Source organism: Podarcis cretensis, assembly GCF_951804945.1.
Source record: "Podarcis cretensis genome assembly, chromosome: 1".
Classification (NCBI taxonomy): Eukaryota; Metazoa; Chordata; class Lepidosauria; order Squamata; family Lacertidae; genus Podarcis; species Podarcis cretensis.
This window is the reverse complement of record NC_137170.1, coordinates 77,917,098-77,938,173: the sequence shown is the minus strand read 5'-3', so window position 1 is coordinate 77,938,173 and position 21,076 is coordinate 77,917,098. Positions and strand designations below refer to the sequence as shown.

The 21,076-nt window shown below is 40.8% G+C and overlaps 1 protein-coding gene across 1 annotated transcript in view; it reads left to right on the top strand.

Annotated features, from left to right (window-relative positions):
• The first annotated feature begins 1,004 nt into the window (after positions 1 to 1,004).
• The window catches only part of LOC307200959 (mucin-5AC-like), a 65,686-nt gene continuing 45,614 nt past the window's right edge, over positions 1,005 to 21,076 (top strand). The window contains exons 1-14 of the mRNA XM_079950064.1: positions 1,005 to 1,124; positions 3,596 to 3,667; positions 5,516 to 5,777; positions 6,288 to 6,402; positions 7,959 to 8,049; positions 9,477 to 9,586; positions 10,006 to 10,219; positions 11,655 to 11,780; positions 12,033 to 12,150; positions 13,904 to 14,042; positions 15,051 to 15,161; positions 16,973 to 17,042; positions 18,112 to 18,249; positions 18,348 to 18,512. Of these exons, the coding sequence (XP_079806190.1) occupies positions 1,052 to 1,124; positions 3,596 to 3,667; positions 5,516 to 5,777; positions 6,288 to 6,402; positions 7,959 to 8,049; positions 9,477 to 9,586; positions 10,006 to 10,219; positions 11,655 to 11,780; positions 12,033 to 12,150; positions 13,904 to 14,042; positions 15,051 to 15,161; positions 16,973 to 17,042; positions 18,112 to 18,249; positions 18,348 to 18,512 (1,804 nt within the window). The 5' untranslated portion in view covers positions 1,005 to 1,051. The remainder of the gene's footprint in view (positions 1,125 to 3,595; positions 3,668 to 5,515; positions 5,778 to 6,287; positions 6,403 to 7,958; positions 8,050 to 9,476; positions 9,587 to 10,005; positions 10,220 to 11,654; positions 11,781 to 12,032; positions 12,151 to 13,903; positions 14,043 to 15,050; positions 15,162 to 16,972; positions 17,043 to 18,111; positions 18,250 to 18,347; positions 18,513 to 21,076) is intronic.

The window sequence follows — 21,076 nt, the reverse complement described above, 5'->3', positions numbered from 1 at the left end:
CATTTGTCCCTACATTTTGTTAGTTTTGCTCCAGTTCTCCAATCTGTTAAGGTCATATTGAATCCTGATTCTATGTCTTGAGGTATTATCTACCTAAATTTGATAGGAAGGTCCACCTCAGTTCCTTCATCCAAGTCATTTGCAAGGATATCGAACAATACCAGGCCCAGAACAGAACCATGCAGCACCCCACTTGTCACTTTTTTCCAGGATGTCAAGGAACCATTTGCAAGCACACTTCGGGTTCACTGTTTCGAGAGTCACTTCTGGCTCTCCTCTTGCTATCAGCCCCTTACAGAGGATTTACCCAGAAGCACAATGGCTGCTAGCCATGATAGTTATGTTCAACACCCACTGTTAGATGTGGTATGCCTCTTAATACTTGTTGTTGGAAACTGCAGGAGGGGAGAGTGCTATTGTGCTTGGATCCTGCAGGCTTCCCACAGGCATCTGGTCAGCCACTATGAGAACAAGATGATGGATTAAGGTGGGCCATTGGTCTGATTCACCAGTCTCATTGTATGTTCGGAATAGAAGGTCTCAAATTATCATAGTTTTTCATACCTCAAAAAGCTTTCACTCCTTCTCAGCACTAACAAGGAAATAAGAGGCGTTTGCCACACTAGATGGGCATCACTTAACACAGTAACCAGAATATTAAACAGTGACCTGCCTGTCACTCAGAAAACCACAGATTGACTCAAAAGCTCCTTGATTTTTTTTCCAGGATCTTCAATGGCATTTGCTGGGGAAGAAATATTACCTTTTTGCTATTCATTTCTAATTTCCTTTATTAGATGGAACCTTGACAAAAAAAAAATATACCTCCCAAAAGGCAAACATGCTCGGCCAGTCATCAAGGAACTGAAAGCGCATCCTCTATTTACCCCTGTATCTGCTAAGATCCTCACAGCCCCACCTTGTTAGACCATGTCAAACAAGCTGGGAAAATAGACAGAACCTCCTGCTATATAAGCCTCTGAGAGTGCAAGTGAACTAGTCCTTCTGGCCAGAAGCGGGCTGAGTACCTTAACACCGAACTCCATCCAGTATGGGGTTTGGTAGAGGGATGAGGGTGCCATTATGGGCCCTAGCATTCATGATCTGCAGCATCCAACAGAAAGGTAAAAACTCATTTCCTTTGCTTCTTTTACAAGAAAAAAGTACCAATGCAATTGAATATCTCAATTCACTTTCAAAATTATTCCTCATTCTATTTTGTGAGTCATGCAAATGTTTGAATTTCAAAGAGTTTTTCACCCTTTTAATACTGTTTCAGTTAAATGTTTAACAATTTCGAATAAACTGGGGTATTTTAATATTGTACTTCCTGAAGTGAAAACATTTAGTGACATCTTAATGTGGATTGAATGGGGATCAAATAGAAAAGTACGATTTGGGCCTCTCCTTGAAAAGTTATAAAGTATGAAATGCATGTTTCCTGGTTAGAAGTCTGTCAGAATACTAACATACTAACATTTTAAAGTTGCATATTACTGTATTCACTTGAATCTATTGCTCACCTTTTTGGGCCAAATTATGTTGTGAAAATGAAGGTGTGCATTAGATTTGATGGCACATTTACATTCGACAGCAAATACTTTTTTGGGTTTCAAGGTTCTGAAAATTGAGTTTGCATTAGATTCGATGGTGCATTAGACTCTAGTAAATACGGAAGTATGGACAGCAGCTAAACTCCAAAGAAGATAGACAAGGGGGGCGCATCACTTTGCATTATCCCTCCATAGCCTTGTTCATATGAATGTATCTGATGTGTAAATTCTAGTGTGTGTATGTGTTATTTTTCAACGAAGTAGCTCCCAAATGCAAAATCCAAATGTTACCACCCCAGAAAAAAAGCATTGAGGTGATCCCTAATTTACAAACAAGTCTGGGAGTTGCTTACTGAAGACCCACAAGTCTTCAGGCCTGAGCTTATCTTTTAATCAGGTCCCTCATTCTGTTTCCTGAACTACATTGGCTAAGAGGCAGGACAGAAAAGGAACAAAAATTCCCTCTATACAGGGCAGCTGGGGAGAAGAATTAAAACTCTTGCTTAGTAATAATAATAATAATAATAATAATAATAATAATAACAACAACAACAATTTTTATTTATATCCCGCCCTCCCCAGCCAAAGCCGGGCTCAGGGCGGCTAACAACAATCAAATAATCAAACAATCAAATAATCCAACATTCTAAAAACATTTCATTATAAAAATTAATTAAAATCAAATTGATGGCAACCATTAAGCAAAATTCTGTGCAGGTTGCCAGAGGAGGGAGTCAGGCTGCGCCCTGACCAAAGGCCTGGTGGAACAACTCTGTCTTGCAGGCCCTGCGGAAAGATGTCAGGTCCAAATAGTACCAAATGTTATTGGTCTCATTGTATGTTAAAGGGTACTAGAGTCTCATTTGAATCAGGAAGCATTACTGATGCCATGTGAATTGCATCCTGGGATGCGGTTGATTGGTACAGTTCCTTACTAGGATTTAAGCCGAAACCTGTATTCAATGCCAAAGTTCAGCACTGGAAAATGTGAAATAGGAATGAAGAAGAAATGACAAATGGTGTTGAATCTCAACCAACCCAGCTGACATAAATGAGGGGTAAGGCTTTTTCAGGGCAGGTGTGAGATTTCTAGGCAGGGATTAACATTTTAGGTCATCATCACTACCATCATCATCATCATCATCATCATCATCATCCAAGAGCATTATTTTGGAAGCAGATTCCATTAAAATCAATAGCGCTTGCTATCAGTAGGACTTGAGTGCTGGGTATTTAGAGATCTTGTGCCAGGTTCACTCCTTTTTATTATAGCCAAAGCCTCTTATCACAGTACAATTTTCCATTTACCTTCAATGAGGGACTCTTTCTTTGGGTTTTTATCTATGTTTGCCAAATTTTGTACCATCAATTAAACCCCCACAGATATCTGTGAGATGTATGGCAAACTATCTTTAGTTAGATTGTGCCCCAAACCTTCCATCTGAAGACACTGAAGGCAGGCCCAGCAACAGCAATCGGCCAGATCAGGCATTCCTCATTGGCCAAACCCAAACCATTAATTGTGTCCTCTCCTGGACTCTTGGAAGTTTTAGAGCAGTGGATGGCAATGTATCTAATAATACCTGTTGCAGTAACATCCTCCAGAGCCAAGATGTGTCAGAGCCCATCAATATTTTGGATGATAAAGATTTGAAAGATTGATTAACTTTGGCTGGATTGTGCCCATTCACAATATCTGTTAGTTTGATATACAAACTTAAAGGAAAATACATATTTATAATTTCACTGAAATTGAGAACCACTGTCAGCAGCTGATATAGTTAGAGTATCCACCAATCTCAGTCATGCATATTCTACACTTCGTGGTGAGTGTGCTCTTATAAGAGTTTCACACACTGCTTTTCGATTGCCAACTTTTGGATTGCTATCTTCCACCATGGGCTTTCTGCACACTGGTGCAAAAGCACAATCATAGCATTTACCAGGCCCTGAAAGCTGAGATTATGGCTTTAACTGTTTAAAGAATGCACACAAATGAACATACATACAAATTATGGTTTTTCTGTTCCCTTTGTTTGTAGCTTCTAGTGCAGAAGGTGAATCGGGAAAGGTTACCATCATCCCACCATTGACAACAACACCAGTTATAACATGTAAGTCTACCCATAAACTGTCTCAGTTATTTCCTTGTATCTATCAGATATACTCATAAGAAAGGCAAAATGGATAAGGTCAAGAAACAGATGAATAGATGGGTAGATGATTCAATGGGTAAGTAACAGAACAAACATCTTGGCAAATTTGAAAAAAAGCAATGCATTCTCTTTCTATGCAGGGCCCTCCCTGGAACTGTACTCCTGGCACCCCTCTTATGGGTTTTTGGTGCCAAGTAAAAATGGTTTTATTTACTCAGGTATTTTATTGTGGCATATTGCAGGAGGTGAGGGCGTTTGCTGCTGCTTTTAAATTTCAGATTTTATCTGCGCTGTTTTATTTGTTGCAGTGCTATTTTTACTCTTCTTGTTGCTTTTATCTTGGCTTTATTACTTGCTCATTTTGTTTAGTTGTATCTTTATTTTTATCTCTCTTATCAAAGTACTAAACAAAGAGAAAGAAGCAGAGAGGTTATAAAAGCAAATTAAGCTGGTGGACATATAACACATGGACGCTGCAGTTCTTTACTCATGTACTGGGGAGCAGGGACTGTAGAACTCAATGGGACTTACTTCTATCTGTATAGGACTGCACTGTAAATAACCTTAAATAAAGCCCAGCCAAGGATGTTCCACTTTGTGCAAGTGCAGGCACCTATGGAGGCTGCACAATGCAGACCACCATAGAGATGATAGGAAGAATGAAAGGATGTTCCCAAACACTCCTTGGCCACCTCAGAAGTAAAGAAAGTGCATGCAATTTATTTTCTCATTAATTTGTACAGAATGGTTAATATATGTATATTTTTTAAGTAGGTCTATTATTTCCAGATCTAGTATATATCTGCAGATATTTGCTCACCCCTAAAGAAAGTTAGAAATAAAGCAATATGCCTCACACTTCCTTGTGACCTTTGAAGGATTTCCATCTAGAGCAAAGAGATAACTGAAATCTAAACTATTTACTTTCCTTCTACGCTGTCATGGTGTAAGCACTTACTTATTTCTCTTTGTAATGAGATTACAAAATTCCTGCCCAGGTTTTGGCAGGGGGTTTCAGGGGATGAAGGTGACAGTCTTTGTGCCAGTTATGAAAGGTCAAGGCAATGACTATATAGAGAGAGGTTGTGTATACACTATTTTCTTCCCAGCTCTGGAGATCTTTTACACCTTTGTAGATTTTACACAGTAAAATCCCTTCTCCCCTTCACAGGTTTTAGTTCCCTTTGAGTGCTAAATAACATATTGCACAGTGTTTGATCTTCTGTTCTCTAATTTAAACTTATTTTGTACTCAGTGTATATCCTGCAGTGAAATCTGATTCCAGTTGTGGGTAACAAAAGGGCACAGGGCTTTTCCTGCTTCTGTTGAGCGTGCTCTGTTGCACTTTAGTAATAAATCCTGCCATAACTCTAGTTTATGTTGATCAACAGAATAACTTGAAGGATTATGTGTCCTCCTCTGATCCCCTACTCAGCCTGGTTGGGGAACCTGTGACGCACCACATGTTGCTGAACTCCCAAGTCCCATCATCTCCGACCACAGGATGTGCAGGCTAGGAGTGATGAGAGTTTGAGTCCAACAACATCTGGAGGGCCACAGCTTCTCCACTTCAGCCTAAGGGAAAGCTGGAATCAGCATCAACTTACTTCTGAGCTGAGCACATAAAGTGGCAAAAGAAGTAACAGTGTCTACCCAGGGCAAATGCAGGCAAGGAACAAAAGCCTGTTTGTAATGGGTGATAAGCTAGTAATGTCACTATGTAAGCTGGCATAGAAAATGAAGAAATGAAGATGTTGTCAGCAAAAAGTGTGCAGTATACCTTTACAACCTTTTGTGAATTTGCAGCCTTCAACTCAGCTCATAATGGGCAAGTCTGCAGCACGTGGGGCCAATTCCACTACAAGACGTTTGATGGGGACATCTATTATTTCCCTGGGACCTGCAACTATGTATTTGCCTCCCATTGCAACGCTGCCTATGAGGACTTCAACATCCAGATCAGGCGCACAATGGTGAAAGACATTCCCACTATCAGTTCTGTCACCATGCGGTTGGATGGGACGGATTTTGAAATGCAAAAAGATGCCATTGTTGTGAATGGTGAAAGGTAATAACACAGACTTGTGTCCTGAGCAGGCCTACTTCCTCAAATAGACTCCTTAATAGGCAGATAGAGCTCAGTCCTACCATGATCTAAGAACCAATAACCATGAAAGGTCCATGGTAGCCACTTCTAATCTGGGTGTCAGTGTCCAGCCAGTGGTGTGCAGTGACTACCATGTTCAGTATCAATCTGTGGTCCAACACCCAGAAATACCCATGCTGAAGCACACTGAGAAATACATTAATGAAGCCATTAAAGACTATTGAAAGCCCAAAATTCCCAACCACAGAGGAGGCTGCTTGTGGCCTCCAGTAGGCTTTGTTGCTGTGGTCATCATAGCCACATGCCCTTCTAATTTGTCTTAGCTGGGCATGAGTAATTCTGCAGTCAGTTCTGTAACGGGATAGTTCAATCACTCATGATGGCAATTTGGCAGTTATACACCCTCAAAGAAAGTCACATGTCACTTTGCTTTGAATTGCATATCCAGTATCTCTGATGCTTTCTCATCAGGGTTCAGCTGCCCTACACTGGATCAGGATTCGTTATTGAGAAATTTACCATCTATGTGAGAGTGATTGTCAAGCTGGGCCTAACCTTACTGTGGAATGAAAAGGACAGTCTAATGGTAAGTGCTACATAATATATAGAATTGACAAGTGTGACCCCAGCAGAATGTGGCAGTGTAGAATGTTCCTGTTCAGTATCCCAGCCTGCCAGCCAGCCATGCCTTCCTTCGCAAATACCCAATTCCACTCTCCCTTCCTGCTGCTTTTCTATTTCCCCACCCGCACCAGAAACTAAAATTCTGTCACCACTGAGCATGCTCAGTCTTTACAGGGTTGTTTGGGGGCAGGGAGCACCCCTTTAGATCCCCCGTAATATTTTTCTACTTCTGCAAGACTTGGATTTCCCATGAAGCATGCTGATATCTCCCTCGTATTTTTCACTAGCTTTGTTCTGACTTCATCATAATCATCATAACCCAGCAGCTGAGTTTACTTTTTGTATGTATGATGTCACCTGAACAACATTACAGATAAAATCATGATACCACAAGGCAGTTTGTTGTATAGGGTCTTTGCAATATGCTCTTATGTCGACTCATGCAAGTTAACATCACAGATTTTCAGTAACTGGTGAAAAGAAACCACCCAAATAATTGCTTCTAAGTACAGATTGGGCTTTGATATGCACAAGGCTCTTTGGGGTATTCAGCCTGCCTGCCTGCCTGCCTCCCTCCCCACCCTCTCTCACACACATACATACCTAACATCCTGTTCTGTTCATAATAAGCTCTTAGTAAAAGGTAAAGGACCCCTGACAGTTAAGTCCAGTCGCGAATGACTCTGGGGTTGCGGCACTCATCTTGCTTTACTGGCTGAGAGACCCGACGTTTGTCCACAGACAGTTTTTCTGGGTCATGTGGCCAGCATGACTAAGCCGCTTCTGGTGAAACCAGAGCAGCGCACAGAAACACCATTTACCTTTCCACTGGAGCGATACCTATTTATCTACTTGCACTTTGATGTGCTTTCGAACTGCTAGGTTGGCAGGAGCTGGGACCGAGCAACGGGAGCTCACCCCATCACGGGGATTCGAACCACTAACCTTCCGATCAGCAAGCCCTAGGCTCAGAGGTTTAGACCACAGTGCCACCCGCATCACCTTACTTACTTACTTCCCTTACAAATCTTATTTGCAGTCAGTATCTAACTGCAGAAATCAACCAAGATATGTTTCCACTTGACATTTTATCTCTATTTTCAAAGAGATGAAAACACGTTTGGATTACACATTTAGCATATTCACATTTTTGCAGGAGGTGCCACCTGTTGCTTCAATTTTTCATTTTCTAGTAAAATTTCTCTTTTATAGGCCCTAACCTTATCTATAGATTGCAGAGCAGGGAATCCCATTCAAAGAACAGAAAGCATAAGTGGAGAAGAGTCAGCTGCTTTTATATATATTCTGTAAATATTACAATGAAAACTAGGTTGTTATGAATAGCACAGACTGGCTGAGACTCAAAAATGATACCCCAATTTTCTATTCACTAAATTTGAATTGCAACATTGATGGAAGTTATCTTGGTGTCTCCAGTGCAGCTGCTGTCTTGAATTTTCAATCTATATCATGGAGAGTAATATTAACTTTCATCAACTTTCTCCTATATAATTTCAGCTGGAACTTGATAAAAAATATGGCAATCAGACCTGTGGACTTTGTGGGGATTTTAATGGCATTCCACAATACAATGAGTTCTTTTCAAATGGTAAGTATCAAAAACACTGCTTATTGAAATTGGGTATCAACTATTTATATGTCATGATTCACTGAGTGCTGTGGAACTACAGTCTCTTCAGAGGTTTGGCTTTTCATCCATTTCAAAACATTTTAAGTGGTATAAGCAGTGCTTTGGGGGGCGGGGAGGACAGACGTGCTGGTATTAATATACATATTGATTAAAATGACAACACAAAATGGCTGTCATTGGCAGGGGGAGGGGGAATGAGGTGCCAGTAGTCTGTTCTAGTGAGCACTCATCATAAGAAAAAGCCCCGAGGATAAAAACCTGGTGGATTTGTCTGATATCTGTCATTCTTCACTTTTAAAATCAACAACACACACTGAATATTTAGATATTAGGTGAATTTCACTTTTCATGCTCATCAAGATAGATTTTCAGCATATGGATGATATTGATAGCATTAAGTAAATGAATTAGTGATTGGAAAAACATTTCTATTTCTGAGGTTCTAAACCAAGGCCACCATAGTGCCCTCAGACACAAGCTGCGATGCATAAGACCCTTTGCTCTTCCCGGTGTTTTATCATTTTAATTAAAAAATCATGATGACATTTTGTTGTTGAGCGGAAGAGTTGCTTGCTTTTTCTGTCTGTTTTAATTTGTTTGGGTGGGGTGTAGATATTTTGCTTGTTTTGATAGATGGTTCAGCATTGCTGCTTTAGCTTCTGAAAAATGAGTACTCTTGTTTCTCCTTGGCTTGTTTTTGCTGCAATCATACTTACCTACTGAGATTGCTCTTAGGGGGAATGTTGGCCAATGGTATTTTTACGTCAATAGAGAAGACGTACTGGAGCTTGTACATAGTCAAAAGGCCCTTTGAAAGTTACTGTTGCTACAGGGGAGCTGATTTTCTCCCAAACAGCCTCAGTAAACAGCCATTGGGGTTTGGAGGGGGGGGGCACACACATGACCTCTCTGTGGAATTGACAGTCCTCCTGGAAAGGTAGCAAATCTGAAGTTGGGACCCTCACTCACATAGTTGGTTGCTTAAACATTGCCTTGGTCACACAGGAGCTACCCATGGAGAAGCGACTTCCACGCAACTAGGGTTCAGAATCATGTGCTGTTTCCATACAGTCAATAGCTATTCCCCATTGAAACAGGTGTGTGCTTCAGCCCATGCTGGCCCTTTTCTATCCCACTGGCTGACAGAGAGCCATGTGATCTGTACAGTTCTCCCAGCTGGTGCTCTGAAGGGTTGTCCCAGCGGGGGGAAACATCTGGTTTTCCACAAGGTATTTACTGCACATCCCATTGTGCTATAATGCTTTACTAAGAGTAGGGGAATCCCTCTCAGCATCTCATTTGCCAAACTGGAACAACAACCTCAATGTAAGATACTTTCTCATATGAATCTTTTTGAAGTCATGGGTTGCTGTTTTTCATTACAGGGGCCGAAATAACTACTTTGCAGTTTGGGAATATGCAGAAAATGAATGGGCCAACAGAAGAATGTGAGGATCCTACGCCGGTCTCTCTGAGCAACTGCACTGATGAATTTGTAAGATTTTTTTTGCTTATTCTTACACTTTACATTTGTTTTATTTACAAAAGGATGCTTAAATCTTAAGGAAGAATTGTAATGGCAGAGAAAATATATTGTTGTTTCCTCAGCTCCTGAAATTAACATTATAAGCTCCTTGTTGCAAGAACCTGATTTCTTTTCCTTGTATTTATGGCACTTTACAAAGTGCCCTGTGTACTAAATATGTCATTGTCATCTAAGACAGGAGTGGGTAAACTTGTCATTCTTCACATGTAGCTGGACTCTCCAACCAGAATGGCCACTGATGAAAAACATTGAGAGCTGGAGCCTGACAACATCTGGAAGGCCACAGATTCCTCATCCCTGATCTAGGATCAGTTAATCACCATTAAAAACAGTCCTTTTTGATAAAAACTTTTTGCTTTTCCATCTAGGAGCTTTGCCAGCATGTACTGACTGGCTCTTCATTCTTTCAATGCAATGCTGTGGTGGGAGTTAATGACTACATTGAGTCTTGTGTACAAGACCTGTGCCTCTGTAAACAAGAAGATATCACCTCCTGTCTCTGCGACACTTTTGCTGAATATTCCCGGCAATGTGCTCATGCTGGTGGGGAACCTCAGAACTGGAGAAGCCCAGACCTGTGCCGTAAGTGTAAATCACACTTAGTCAATTATTTCAGCTGGACATTTGATACAGCTTGACATGATATTCAGCAATTACTCTGGTGAACTGGAAATTAGAAGGTACAACCCAAAGTAGAGTACACACAAAGTTGCATGCTTATAAAGGTATTAATTAATTAATTAATTAATTGAATTTGTATACTGCCCTATACCCGCAGGTCTCAGGATGAGCACCTGACTAGTGGATGAGCACCAGGCTGTAAGAAGCTGAAGTGTTTCATAGATTCCCTATATTGAGTTTGTCCTGCTTATGAATGACTTGCATAAGTAGCAGGTGGTGGGAGATAGAGAGATACCTCTAACTTGCAGGTGATACATAGCTGAGAGAAACTGGAAAAGAAGCAGACTAGAGGACATGGTGACAGCTAGGAGTTATTTGAATGTATCAGAACACTGTTTTCAGCAATCAAATGATAAATGCAACTAAATTAGAAGTTTAGATGTTCATCTGCTCATCAACTCTGCTGTTTTGGGCAATGGCGAGTCTGGGAGGTATGATCTGCAGTGCATAGAGAAATGAAGTAATCAGAGATGCCCCAGCTTATATTGCTCCTGCTTTTGAGAGGACCTTTTCCCCACAGTCTTACCACTTGAGCAATAAACTATGAAAGGAGAGAAAGTCCATCAGGCAGATGGGTTCAGAAGGAGATATTAATAAAATGTAACTAATGTCTATTAACCAAATGGTAAATACCAGCTAGGCCACCAGGGCCCACAAAAACGTGGAGGCACATATACCACTGAGTAAATGGCAAGCCACAATACATGCCTGGTTGGTCACATGATGTGCAGGGCCACTCCATTTTGGCTGGAGGGTCAGATCCAACAGTGGCTAACCCTCTGAGAGGGCCACTTTGACAGGTCAACGGGGCCTGAATTTCCAGCTATGGCCTGAATTCCAAAAGTGCAGAATGGCTTCAATTAAAGAATCAGGACCACACTCTTAAGTCTACTTCTGATTCTTCCTTCTGGCACCTTTTGCATTTGATACTTTTTTCTGTCACCTTGCAGGGCAGCAGAAAAGGGCACCAAATTCAAAAGGCATCCGATTAAAGCCACAGCTTGAAGCTTCCCACACCTAAGACCATATGAAACCAGGCACAGGGGAGCTCAGATTCAGAAGTCAGGTGGGCTGGTGGTTCCCCACTACTGCTCTAGCATAATGAAAAAAATCATAGGAATTATAATAGACCCCAGTCAAAATATTCATCAGTTGTGGTATGTGGCTACAAAAGAAAGCAGATTCCATTTGGGGTTGCAGCAGAAAAGCATTAAATGCAACACACAGAAGGCAGGTCTCTGTTCAAGGCAGAATCACTATAAGGAATTGTGTATTAGCTGAGTGTGCTGCATGTATCAAAGGGTAACTGAGTTATAATTAATATCCTTCTTTTCAGCAATGGAATGCTCTTCCAACATGCAGTATCAAGAATGTGAATCACCCTGTACAGACACTTGCTCCAACTCTGAAAGATCTCAGCTGTGTGAGGACCACTGTGTGGATGGTTGCTTCTGTCCACCAGGTAAGTTTCCACCTTTGTATCCAGCTGTTGTAGCCCTTTACACACTTGCTCAGTAGTGAGCGCCACAGATCTTAATGGTGCACTCGCCTCATGGTATTCATCGTGCAAGCAAGGAAATCTACAGAAAAGGCATGTTGTTTTTAGGAAAAGAGATTGTACAATTATAATTTGTGTCAGGGAAGCTGTGCATGTAACCAACTATCATTTAACATCTTTTAACCATTATAATATTTAAGTTATTTCTTCCTTTAGGAACTGTATATGATGACATTGACAATGCTGGCTGCATCCCCCACGAGCAGTGTTCCTGTGTTTACAATGGAAAATCCTATGCTCCAGGGACAACTTATTCAGACAACTGCCGTTCTTGGTAATTGACAACCTTTAATATGATGAACAAGTACTTTGTGTAGGAATCGAGGCTTGATCCATGATTTCAACATTTTAAAAGCTCTGCCTAATTATTTGAATGAGTTATTTCTGCACATGATTCCCAATGAAAGTTCAACTGTATTTGTGATAGATTCCTTACCTTGGCTTCTGTCTAGTGCAGGGGTCGGCAACGTGTGGCCCACGAAGACCATTCTACAGGCCCCTGAGCCGCCCCACCCGCTTAACGAGTCCTTTGCCCGCTGCACTAAACCAGCACAGCGTGGCGTGGAGACTCACTGAGTGGCGCCGGAAATCGCATCTGCGTACGTGCAGATACCAGAAATCGTGTCTGCAGGCACGATTTCTGGCATCTGGGCATGGGCAGAAGTGATTTCCAGCACCGCGGACATGCGCAGATGCAATTTCCGCCCATGGCCAGTAAACCTTGCCAACCCCTGGCCTAGTGGCCACACTCCAGCTTATGTTTCCATGCATGTCACATTAGCCCTGCCCATTAGGCCTCTGATAGCCATTCTGCTACATAAAAAAGGTAAAGGACCCCTGACAGTTAAGTCCAGTTGTGAACGACTCTGGGGTTATGGTGCTCATCTCGCTTTACTGGCCGAGGGAGCCGACGTTTGTCCACAGACAGTTTTTCTGGGTCATATGGCCAGCATGACTAAGCCACTTCTGGTGAAATCAGAGCAGCGCACGGAAACGCCGTTTACCTTCCCGCCACAGCAGTACCTATTTATCTACTTGCACTTTGATGTGCTTTTGAACTGCTAGGTTGGCAGGAGCAGGGACTGAGCATCAGGAGCTCACCCTGTCATGGGGAGTCGAACCACCGACCTTCCAATCGGCAAGCCAAAGGCTCAGTGGTTTACACCACAGCACCACCCACATCCCATTCTGCTACATACTGAGCTGCTATTTGGGCATGACCAAATGAAGCCAGTCTTTTGTACAACTCAATGGGTCAGGATTACCACTGAGATGGTTTAGTAGTGACTTTTCACATCATTAAGCTAAAATTCTGCAGTAACAATAGGATCCTAGGAAACTGCCTTCTGCCAGATTACACTATTTGTTCATCTTGACTATTGTTATCTACTCTGACTGGCAGGCAGGGATCTTTCCCATTGCATGTTACACGACCCTTTTAACTAGAAATTCCAGGAATTGAATCTGGAACCTTTTGCATGTAAAGTTTGTGCTTCCCACTGAGCTGTGGAGCCCTTCATAGGGAAGAATTCAGCATTGCGCTAAGGCAGCTTTGGTGAACTACAACTCCCATCATCCCTAGCTACAAGGACCAGAGGTAATGGGAGTTGTGGTCCAACATCTGGGGACTCAAGTTTGAGAAAGGCAATTATTCCATCAGGGCAAGCATTTTGGTCCTCTCCCTACTTCCCCCGCATGCTGTTCCAGGCGTTCTCTTGACCCTCCCAACCAAGTTCAGAGGGCACCAGGGGGCGTGGCAGGAAGAGAGGAAGGAAAGTCCTATTGGACAAGCAGTACTTGTGTGGAGCTTCCTCTGATGGGACGCATTAGATTAGTCCCACCCATAGCTTTTAAGCTCCCACATGTTGACTCTTTAAATACAAAGCTGTGCTGGTTCCTACACTTTACAAATGTTTCCACATACACTTCAAAGAATGGAACTAATAATGGAAAATAATATAAGCTAATGTCAGTGCAATATCTTTCCTTAAAATGTATGTTTCTTCTCTTTCTTCCTTTGCTTCAAGTTCCTGTATTGGGGGCCAATGGAACTGCATAGAACTCCCATGTCCTGGCATTTGCTCAGTAGAAGGTGGATCACACATCTCCACTTTTGATAAAAAACGTTATAATGTCCATGGAGATTGCGTTTACGTTCTCTCAAAGGCAAGTCACTTAAGATATACTGTCACTATAATTAGCAAAAATGTCCCCATTACCACAGTGCTATACAGGCACACAAACACACACTAATCCTCTTTCTGGGATTATAAAACCAGTGTAATTGTTCCAATAGTAAATCCCTTGCTTTGGATATCATGTCACACAGCTTATTCAGTTTCCCTTTACAGTGGTACCTCAGGTTACATATGCTTCAGGTTACATACGCTTCAGGTTACAGACTCTGCTAACCCAGAAATAGTGCTTCAGGTTAAGAACTTTGCTTCAGGATGAGAACAGAAATTGTGCTCCGGCGGTGTGGCCGCAACAGGAGGCCCCATTAGCTAAAGTGGTGCTTCAGGTTAAGAACAGTTTCAGGTTAAGAACGGACCTCCGGAACGAATTAAGTACTTAACCTGAGGTACCACTGTACAAGTTTTAAATCCCTCTCACTTCCTTATTGCTTCTACATTATTACACCATTATTTTCCCTAAAGCAGTAATGTTTTTTAGATGTGTAGAAGACACAGACTCAGAAGAGATACCTTTGGGGGAAATTAGTAAAGCGGGGGGTGGGGGGTAGAATCTCATTTCAGGAGAATTACATATGATACGACAATGAAACTGAAATAAAGTTGTTCAGGGAAATGCCACACATTCAAATAAAAGGCCAATGAGAGTGCCCTAAAACAACTAGGAAAGTTTGCTTACATATTTTTAAGAATCTCAACACATTCATTATCACAAAAGGGGGGAAGCTGCAGATTTTGGTGTTCAACAGTTTTGATTCAAAATGTCTACTCTCTCATTTAAAAGATCCTGAATCAGTTTCCCTAGCTAAAACAACCTTTATAAGAAGTTAAGTCAAATCCTAAAACCAAAATACTTTTGAGTTCAAGGAAGCTAGAACTGTGCATCTGCGATACTTTTTCAGTGCAATCTTAATTTCTAGGCGCTATTGCAGTAAGTTTGCGATGCAGATGGTAATTCTTGGGTGTTGGCTTGCTTTTTTAGTTTTGTGGAGATGATACATTTAGTGTTCTCGGAGAACTCCGCAAATGTGGCCTGACAGAGACTGAGACATGCTTGAAGATGGTTGCCCTCAACATCAATGGAGACCAGACTGTAAGTTTCTAAACCAAAGGATAGAGAACACCTTATAAGCCACAATGCCTTAAGAGACAGGAGTAACTGGGGTGGGGGGGGCAATATTCAATTCCATTCACATTTAAAGGAACACCTGGCTAATTCACACTTTCCAAAACTATATGGGGATTTAAACACAGGCACTCTTAAAAATTTGCACTTCTATGAAATTTTCAGTACAGTTTTGTAGCCAAATAATTTGTGCAAAAGTACATAAACTGAAGCTTAAAATACACTTTAAGTACAATTCAAGTGTGCTTAAAAATTGAATTAGTGAAAATAACATGCAAAAATGCATTATAGTAAGAGAAACAGCTTTGCAAAAATGTGTATGTGAGCCAATTAGCATACAAACAAAATTGCATAAAACATTTGCATTAAAATGCTGATAAATTTTCATGAGGAGTTTTTGTAAAAATGCAAACTGATCTGGAAATGTGGAGAACTAAGCTTGAGACTGGAAAAATAAGAAACTGAGAGAGACAAAAAATGACAGATTCACCCATTACTAGAACAGAATCTGTATGTAAAGGCAACTTGCTTTTTCTAGCTGATGCCCAAAGTATTAGATGTCAGAATAATAAAGTATCAAATAAATTGCCCTTATGTATTCCTGAAGACAGTGGGTCAAATCCAGACAACCAGTGGGTGGAACTGTACTCATGGAAGTGGGAGGTTTTTGTTGATACCCGCAACACTCAAGGAGCTACTCCAAAGAGTTGAAGGACCCCCCAGAAGAACATGAGAAGCAGTGCAGTAAGCTGCTAGGGAAAGTAGTAGAAATCATCTCTCCTGACTCTTTTTTGTGAGTAGGACTCTCTGCTGGGATGCCAGCTCCACCATGAAAAGGAGCTCTTCCATGACAATAATCAGCTCTGAAAGGCATATAGTTCATGAAAAGCAAAATGACTTAGTACCAACAAAAGTTCAATTAGAGAATGACTGCAAAATGTGTTTTAAATTGGTTGGAAGAATGTCGTTGAAAGAACTATTTGAAAGGGAGGAAGAATGGGGCATGGGGGTGAGATAATCAGTTGAGGTTTTAAATCATAAAAGCCAACACTGTCAACCATATTGTTCAGAACCTATCATCTTTGTATTTTACCAGTTTATGAAATTATAGTGTAATTTGTGCCCCTTACTGTTCACAGTAATGAATGCACAAAGAGATGGAAAGAATCAGGAGTGGATTGATGGAGCATCCTTTGAACTTATTTAGGAACAATATGCTTCTTATGGTTGGCAACCTGCCAAAAGCTTGCCTTTTTTAACATGCATATTAGATAGATGATAGATGATAGATAGATAGATGATAGATAGATAGATAGATAGATAGATAGATAGATAGATAGATATAGATAGATGATAGATAGATAGATAGATAGATAGATAGATAGATGATAGATAGAGATAGATAGAGATAGATAGATGATAGATAGATAGATAGATAGATGATAGATAGATAGATAGATAGATAGATAGATAGATAGATGATAGATAGATAGATGATAGATGATAGAGAGAGAGAGAGATAGAGATAGATAGATAGATAGATAGATGATAGATAGATAGATAGATAGATAGATAGATAGATGTAAAAAGTGTCCAGCCTCAAAATCAACCATTCAAGATTGGTTATATTAATGCTGAACGCTCCCTAATTTCACTTATCTGATAGCAGGACCTGCATGTAATAGTTTTTATCCCTCCCCCAATAAAGCTTATTAGAAGAAACAGAAGATGTAATTTATCACCAAACTCATTATTACTCCTTTTCTCTTTGTCACCAGACCATTGTGATCAGTCCTAATGGTGGTGTATTGGTCAACTCGCTCTACACTCAGTTGCCTCTCTCAGCAGGTATGTTGCATGTCAGAAACTTCTGTTTGCCATGGCAGCCTTAAAAGTTTTGAAATCTTAGGGGCAAGCTCAGCAGAAGAGCTTGTTACTCCAAAAGCTAGCAAGGTTTGATTGGGTTACTATTTTCCCTTTTCCAGTTCTGCTGGGAAAAGAAAGTTGGGTTTGTGTAGAGCAGATGTGAGGAACCTGTGGCCCTCTGAATGTTGCTAGACCAATACTCCCATCAGCCCCAAGAAGCATGGCCAATAGCAGAGTTGTAGTTGTAGTTCAGCAACACTTGGAAGACCAAATGTTCTCCACAACTAATGTAGAGGTTTCCCCTGGAAATGAAGGATTCTCTTACAAACAGCCATGTTTTAATAATATCCAGCCACAGCTACTATAATATAATGCATTGTATGTAAGGCAACCTTTGAAAGGAACTTCCAGATTAGGTAGCAAGTTTGTTAACCAGGACTCTCCATAATGAGAATATAAACTGCTGCTGTTTACTACAAGGTCCTAAGCTACCTCTGTAGCTGAGACCAGAGTATGTGAAGGACAGCCACCTCCTATAGGAAACTACTTATTAGCTGAGATATATTTTGTGAAAGGTCTTTCACCTGGTGTCCAAAGATTAAGAAGTTGGCTGCCAGAAATAAGCCCCTTTTTGCACCCCATTTATGGGACTGCCTTCTAAAAGATGTCTGGTGCCATCGTTGTTATCATTCTGGTGCCAGACTATTTTATCATATTCCCCCAATCCTTCAATGGTTACGATTTGTTAGATCCATGCCATATATTCCACATTATTGTTTCAGTTCATACCACTTAATCATCAACAAAACTGGGGCAAACGATGATATGGTGGCCAATGTAGATTGGGCTGATGGTTGGGCACAATCTGAAAGTAAACATATAACTGTTTCAACTTGTATCAAACCCTTCACACATCCACCCAGCCCACAGTCACAACATGCCAATGTGCTTGCATGAATTGGCTTTCACAAATCTGGTTCTTCTTTTCCTGAGTAATGGATGGCAGTTGCAGCTCTGAATCTCATAAGAATGGTGTCTTCTTTGTCCATAGCTAATGTAACCATATTCAGACCATCGTCCTTCTTCATCATTGTGCATACAAACTTTGGCCTTCAGCTAGTAATCCAGCTCGTACCCACAATGCAATTGTATATTCATGTGGGTCCATCTTTCAAAGGAAGGACTTGTGGTAAGAAGTATTTTAAAGCAAAAAGAAATTTGTGGCATGCCTGGGGGGCAAAGTATTATAAAACTGGACTATAAAACTCTTTGGGGTTTCTTTCAAAGGTCTCTGTGGAAACTTTGACAAGCGCCAGATGGATGACTTCACAGCCATAAGTGGAGTGGTGGAAGGAACAGCATCTGCATTTGCTAACACCTGGAAAACTCAGGCTGCATGTCCCAACATCAAACAAAGTTTTGAGGACCCTTGCACGCTTAGCATTGAAAATGGTAGGCATATTTGAGAATTATAAGCAAGGCTCACAAACACTTCAAAATTATAATTCTACCTAGCTCATGGGGAAAATTAATAGAAATAAACAAATTAGAAGAACTGACTGAAAACAAATATTAATAAATGGGGAAATCAGGGGAAATAAATAACAATAAAAACTTGCAAATCAAGATCCTGTAGCCACAATCTAAACAGAAGAAGTTAGGTATGCCACCCCCCATTGAAATACGGTAAGTGGATGTACACATGGCTACCTCTTTTTTAGACTGTGGCTTGTAAGTTTTGCAAGTAGTCTATAAACTAACATCCCTATGCATAATGGGTATATTGGGTATCTGTAGCATGCACATATTCAAGATTTAGATCATTTCCTTCCTCTTTTTTTTAAATAGATTTTTATTAAAATTTTAAAGGTTACATGAGTAATAAAAAAATAACAACAGAAAAACACCCAATTAAACCAAAAAACAAAGCAAAACAATACATAAAAACAAGTCCCATCAAAGAAAAAAGATAAAAAAGGAAAACAGACAAAAAAGAAAAAAAATGCATACAATAAAAAAAAGAACAAATCAAACCTTTACATAACTTTCTTTCTTTAGCTTATTTCCTTGACCTCCTCACACCTCCCCTCTTTGTATTCTGGTTCAGTTAGATATTTCAGCAAATCCTTCATCTTTGTTTTTATCCTAATAATTTATCTTAATATACTGTAATTTAACATTCTCTTCTTTCACCAATTAATCATCCATTTTTACTTTGTTTAATCTTATTTCTCATTAAAACTAATATATTTGAACTTAATCTCTTAAGACATTTCCCCTAGGGTCATAAAAATTTCATTCCACAATTTTTCCATCTCTCATTAATTTTTTTTTTAAATCTCCATATATACACTTTAAATTCCCAATTTTCTTCCACCGTCTCCCCTCCCTGGTCTCGGCCCCTGCCGTCAGTTCCATCAACCTCCCAGCGACCATCAACCTGGAGATCTTATATCCGAGGCTCTTAACTCTTCTTCACTTCACTTCTGCCAATCTTCTTGATAATCTTTGGTGCTAAAAAGCAGATCTCGGGGGAGCTCCAACCCAACGATGCTTATATTCCTTCTTGACAGGTCTGCCAGATTTCCATAGTTAAAGCTAGGGCCCATAAAGTATTCCGAATCTTGTTTCACAATTCTTCGAAGTCCAAAGGCCCCCAAAGCTCCAATCTCCTCCTGGCTCAAATTCATATTCCAAAAGTCATTTGATCCCTGCACAAGGGGATCTCTCCACCTTTCCTTTTCCAGATTAGGCCAGGCAACCATCTTCAAAAACTGGCTTCTCCTAATTACAGTCATATAAGGCCTCAAGTTATAATCCTCCATTTGCCTCTTTAGGGTTAAGGCTCCCCCTTGTTTTGCTTTGTACTCAACAACAGCAACTTTCTCCTTCTCTAATTCATCAATTTGTTCAGTTAAGAAAGATTCCTGTGCCGGGTTCTTGTCAACTTCTATGCTGATACCCACTTTTGTTCCCAAAATATCAATATTAGTAGCCATGACATCTATCTGTTTATGCAGCTTTCCCAACAGATAGATTGTCCTATTCAGTACAGACGCTACTTCTTCCTTTGCCGACATTCTTAAGATGGTCAAGGTCAGAACTAGTTTCTCACAGTCTTTATCTTAAGGCCAATTTCCCAGCTGCACTCTTGTAACAATGTCCCAAAACTCCCTCTAGAGGAAGACAGTCTCCATTTGTATCAATCCTTTCCAGCACAATTCCAAACGTAAATTAGTAACAGTTTCCAGTTACCTTTTCTTCTTTTTAAGTGGAGAAGCGGACAATAGAAACAATGTCTTTCTTTTAAAGCTAGCTGTCAAATTTGTCCTGTTTACCGTCGATGGACTTTTTGCAAACCGTTCCCAGGTTCAGAGACGTGATGCTTCGATTTTTAATTTTTCACCTTCTCCTGCAAGTTCACTTGGTCAAAATTAATAGTTTCAATCAGTGGAGTTTTAATCCTTTACATAAGACTTTCCAAAACCTTAGTTAACAACTACTTTGCTTCAGTCTATTTACAGAAAGGGAAGGTGGACTTCCTGTTTGAACCTTCCCCGTTCGGTGCCAAATTAAATTGTTTAAAAGCTCAATTTCCTGTTCTATTCACGGGTTGTTGTTTAAAATCCAATTGTCCACAGGAAAAAAGTCAGCGCTCTCCGACAGCAGCAATGCGGCTTCGCTCCGTGAAATAAGCGGTCGATTCAAAGCACTGCGCTTCTCACCCAACGTCGCTCCGGATTCCCGATACCGGGTCTCTCCGCGAGTAGGGGGGCGCAGAAGGTGCTATCCGAATCCCAGGTTCACAGACTTCTTCCGTCTGTGATTTCTAAGGGTCTCCGCCTTCGCTGTGGCGGTCAGACCCTGTTTTTCACGGAGCCGGTTCCTCCCAATCGGAGGAGCTCCACCATTGCCGGAGGCGCTAACCCGGAAGTCCTCTAGATCATTTCCTTCCTCAGTCCATGGCTTCAGGAGGTTCAGCAATGAGTGAACAGCAGTGAGTAGAACAAGCATTG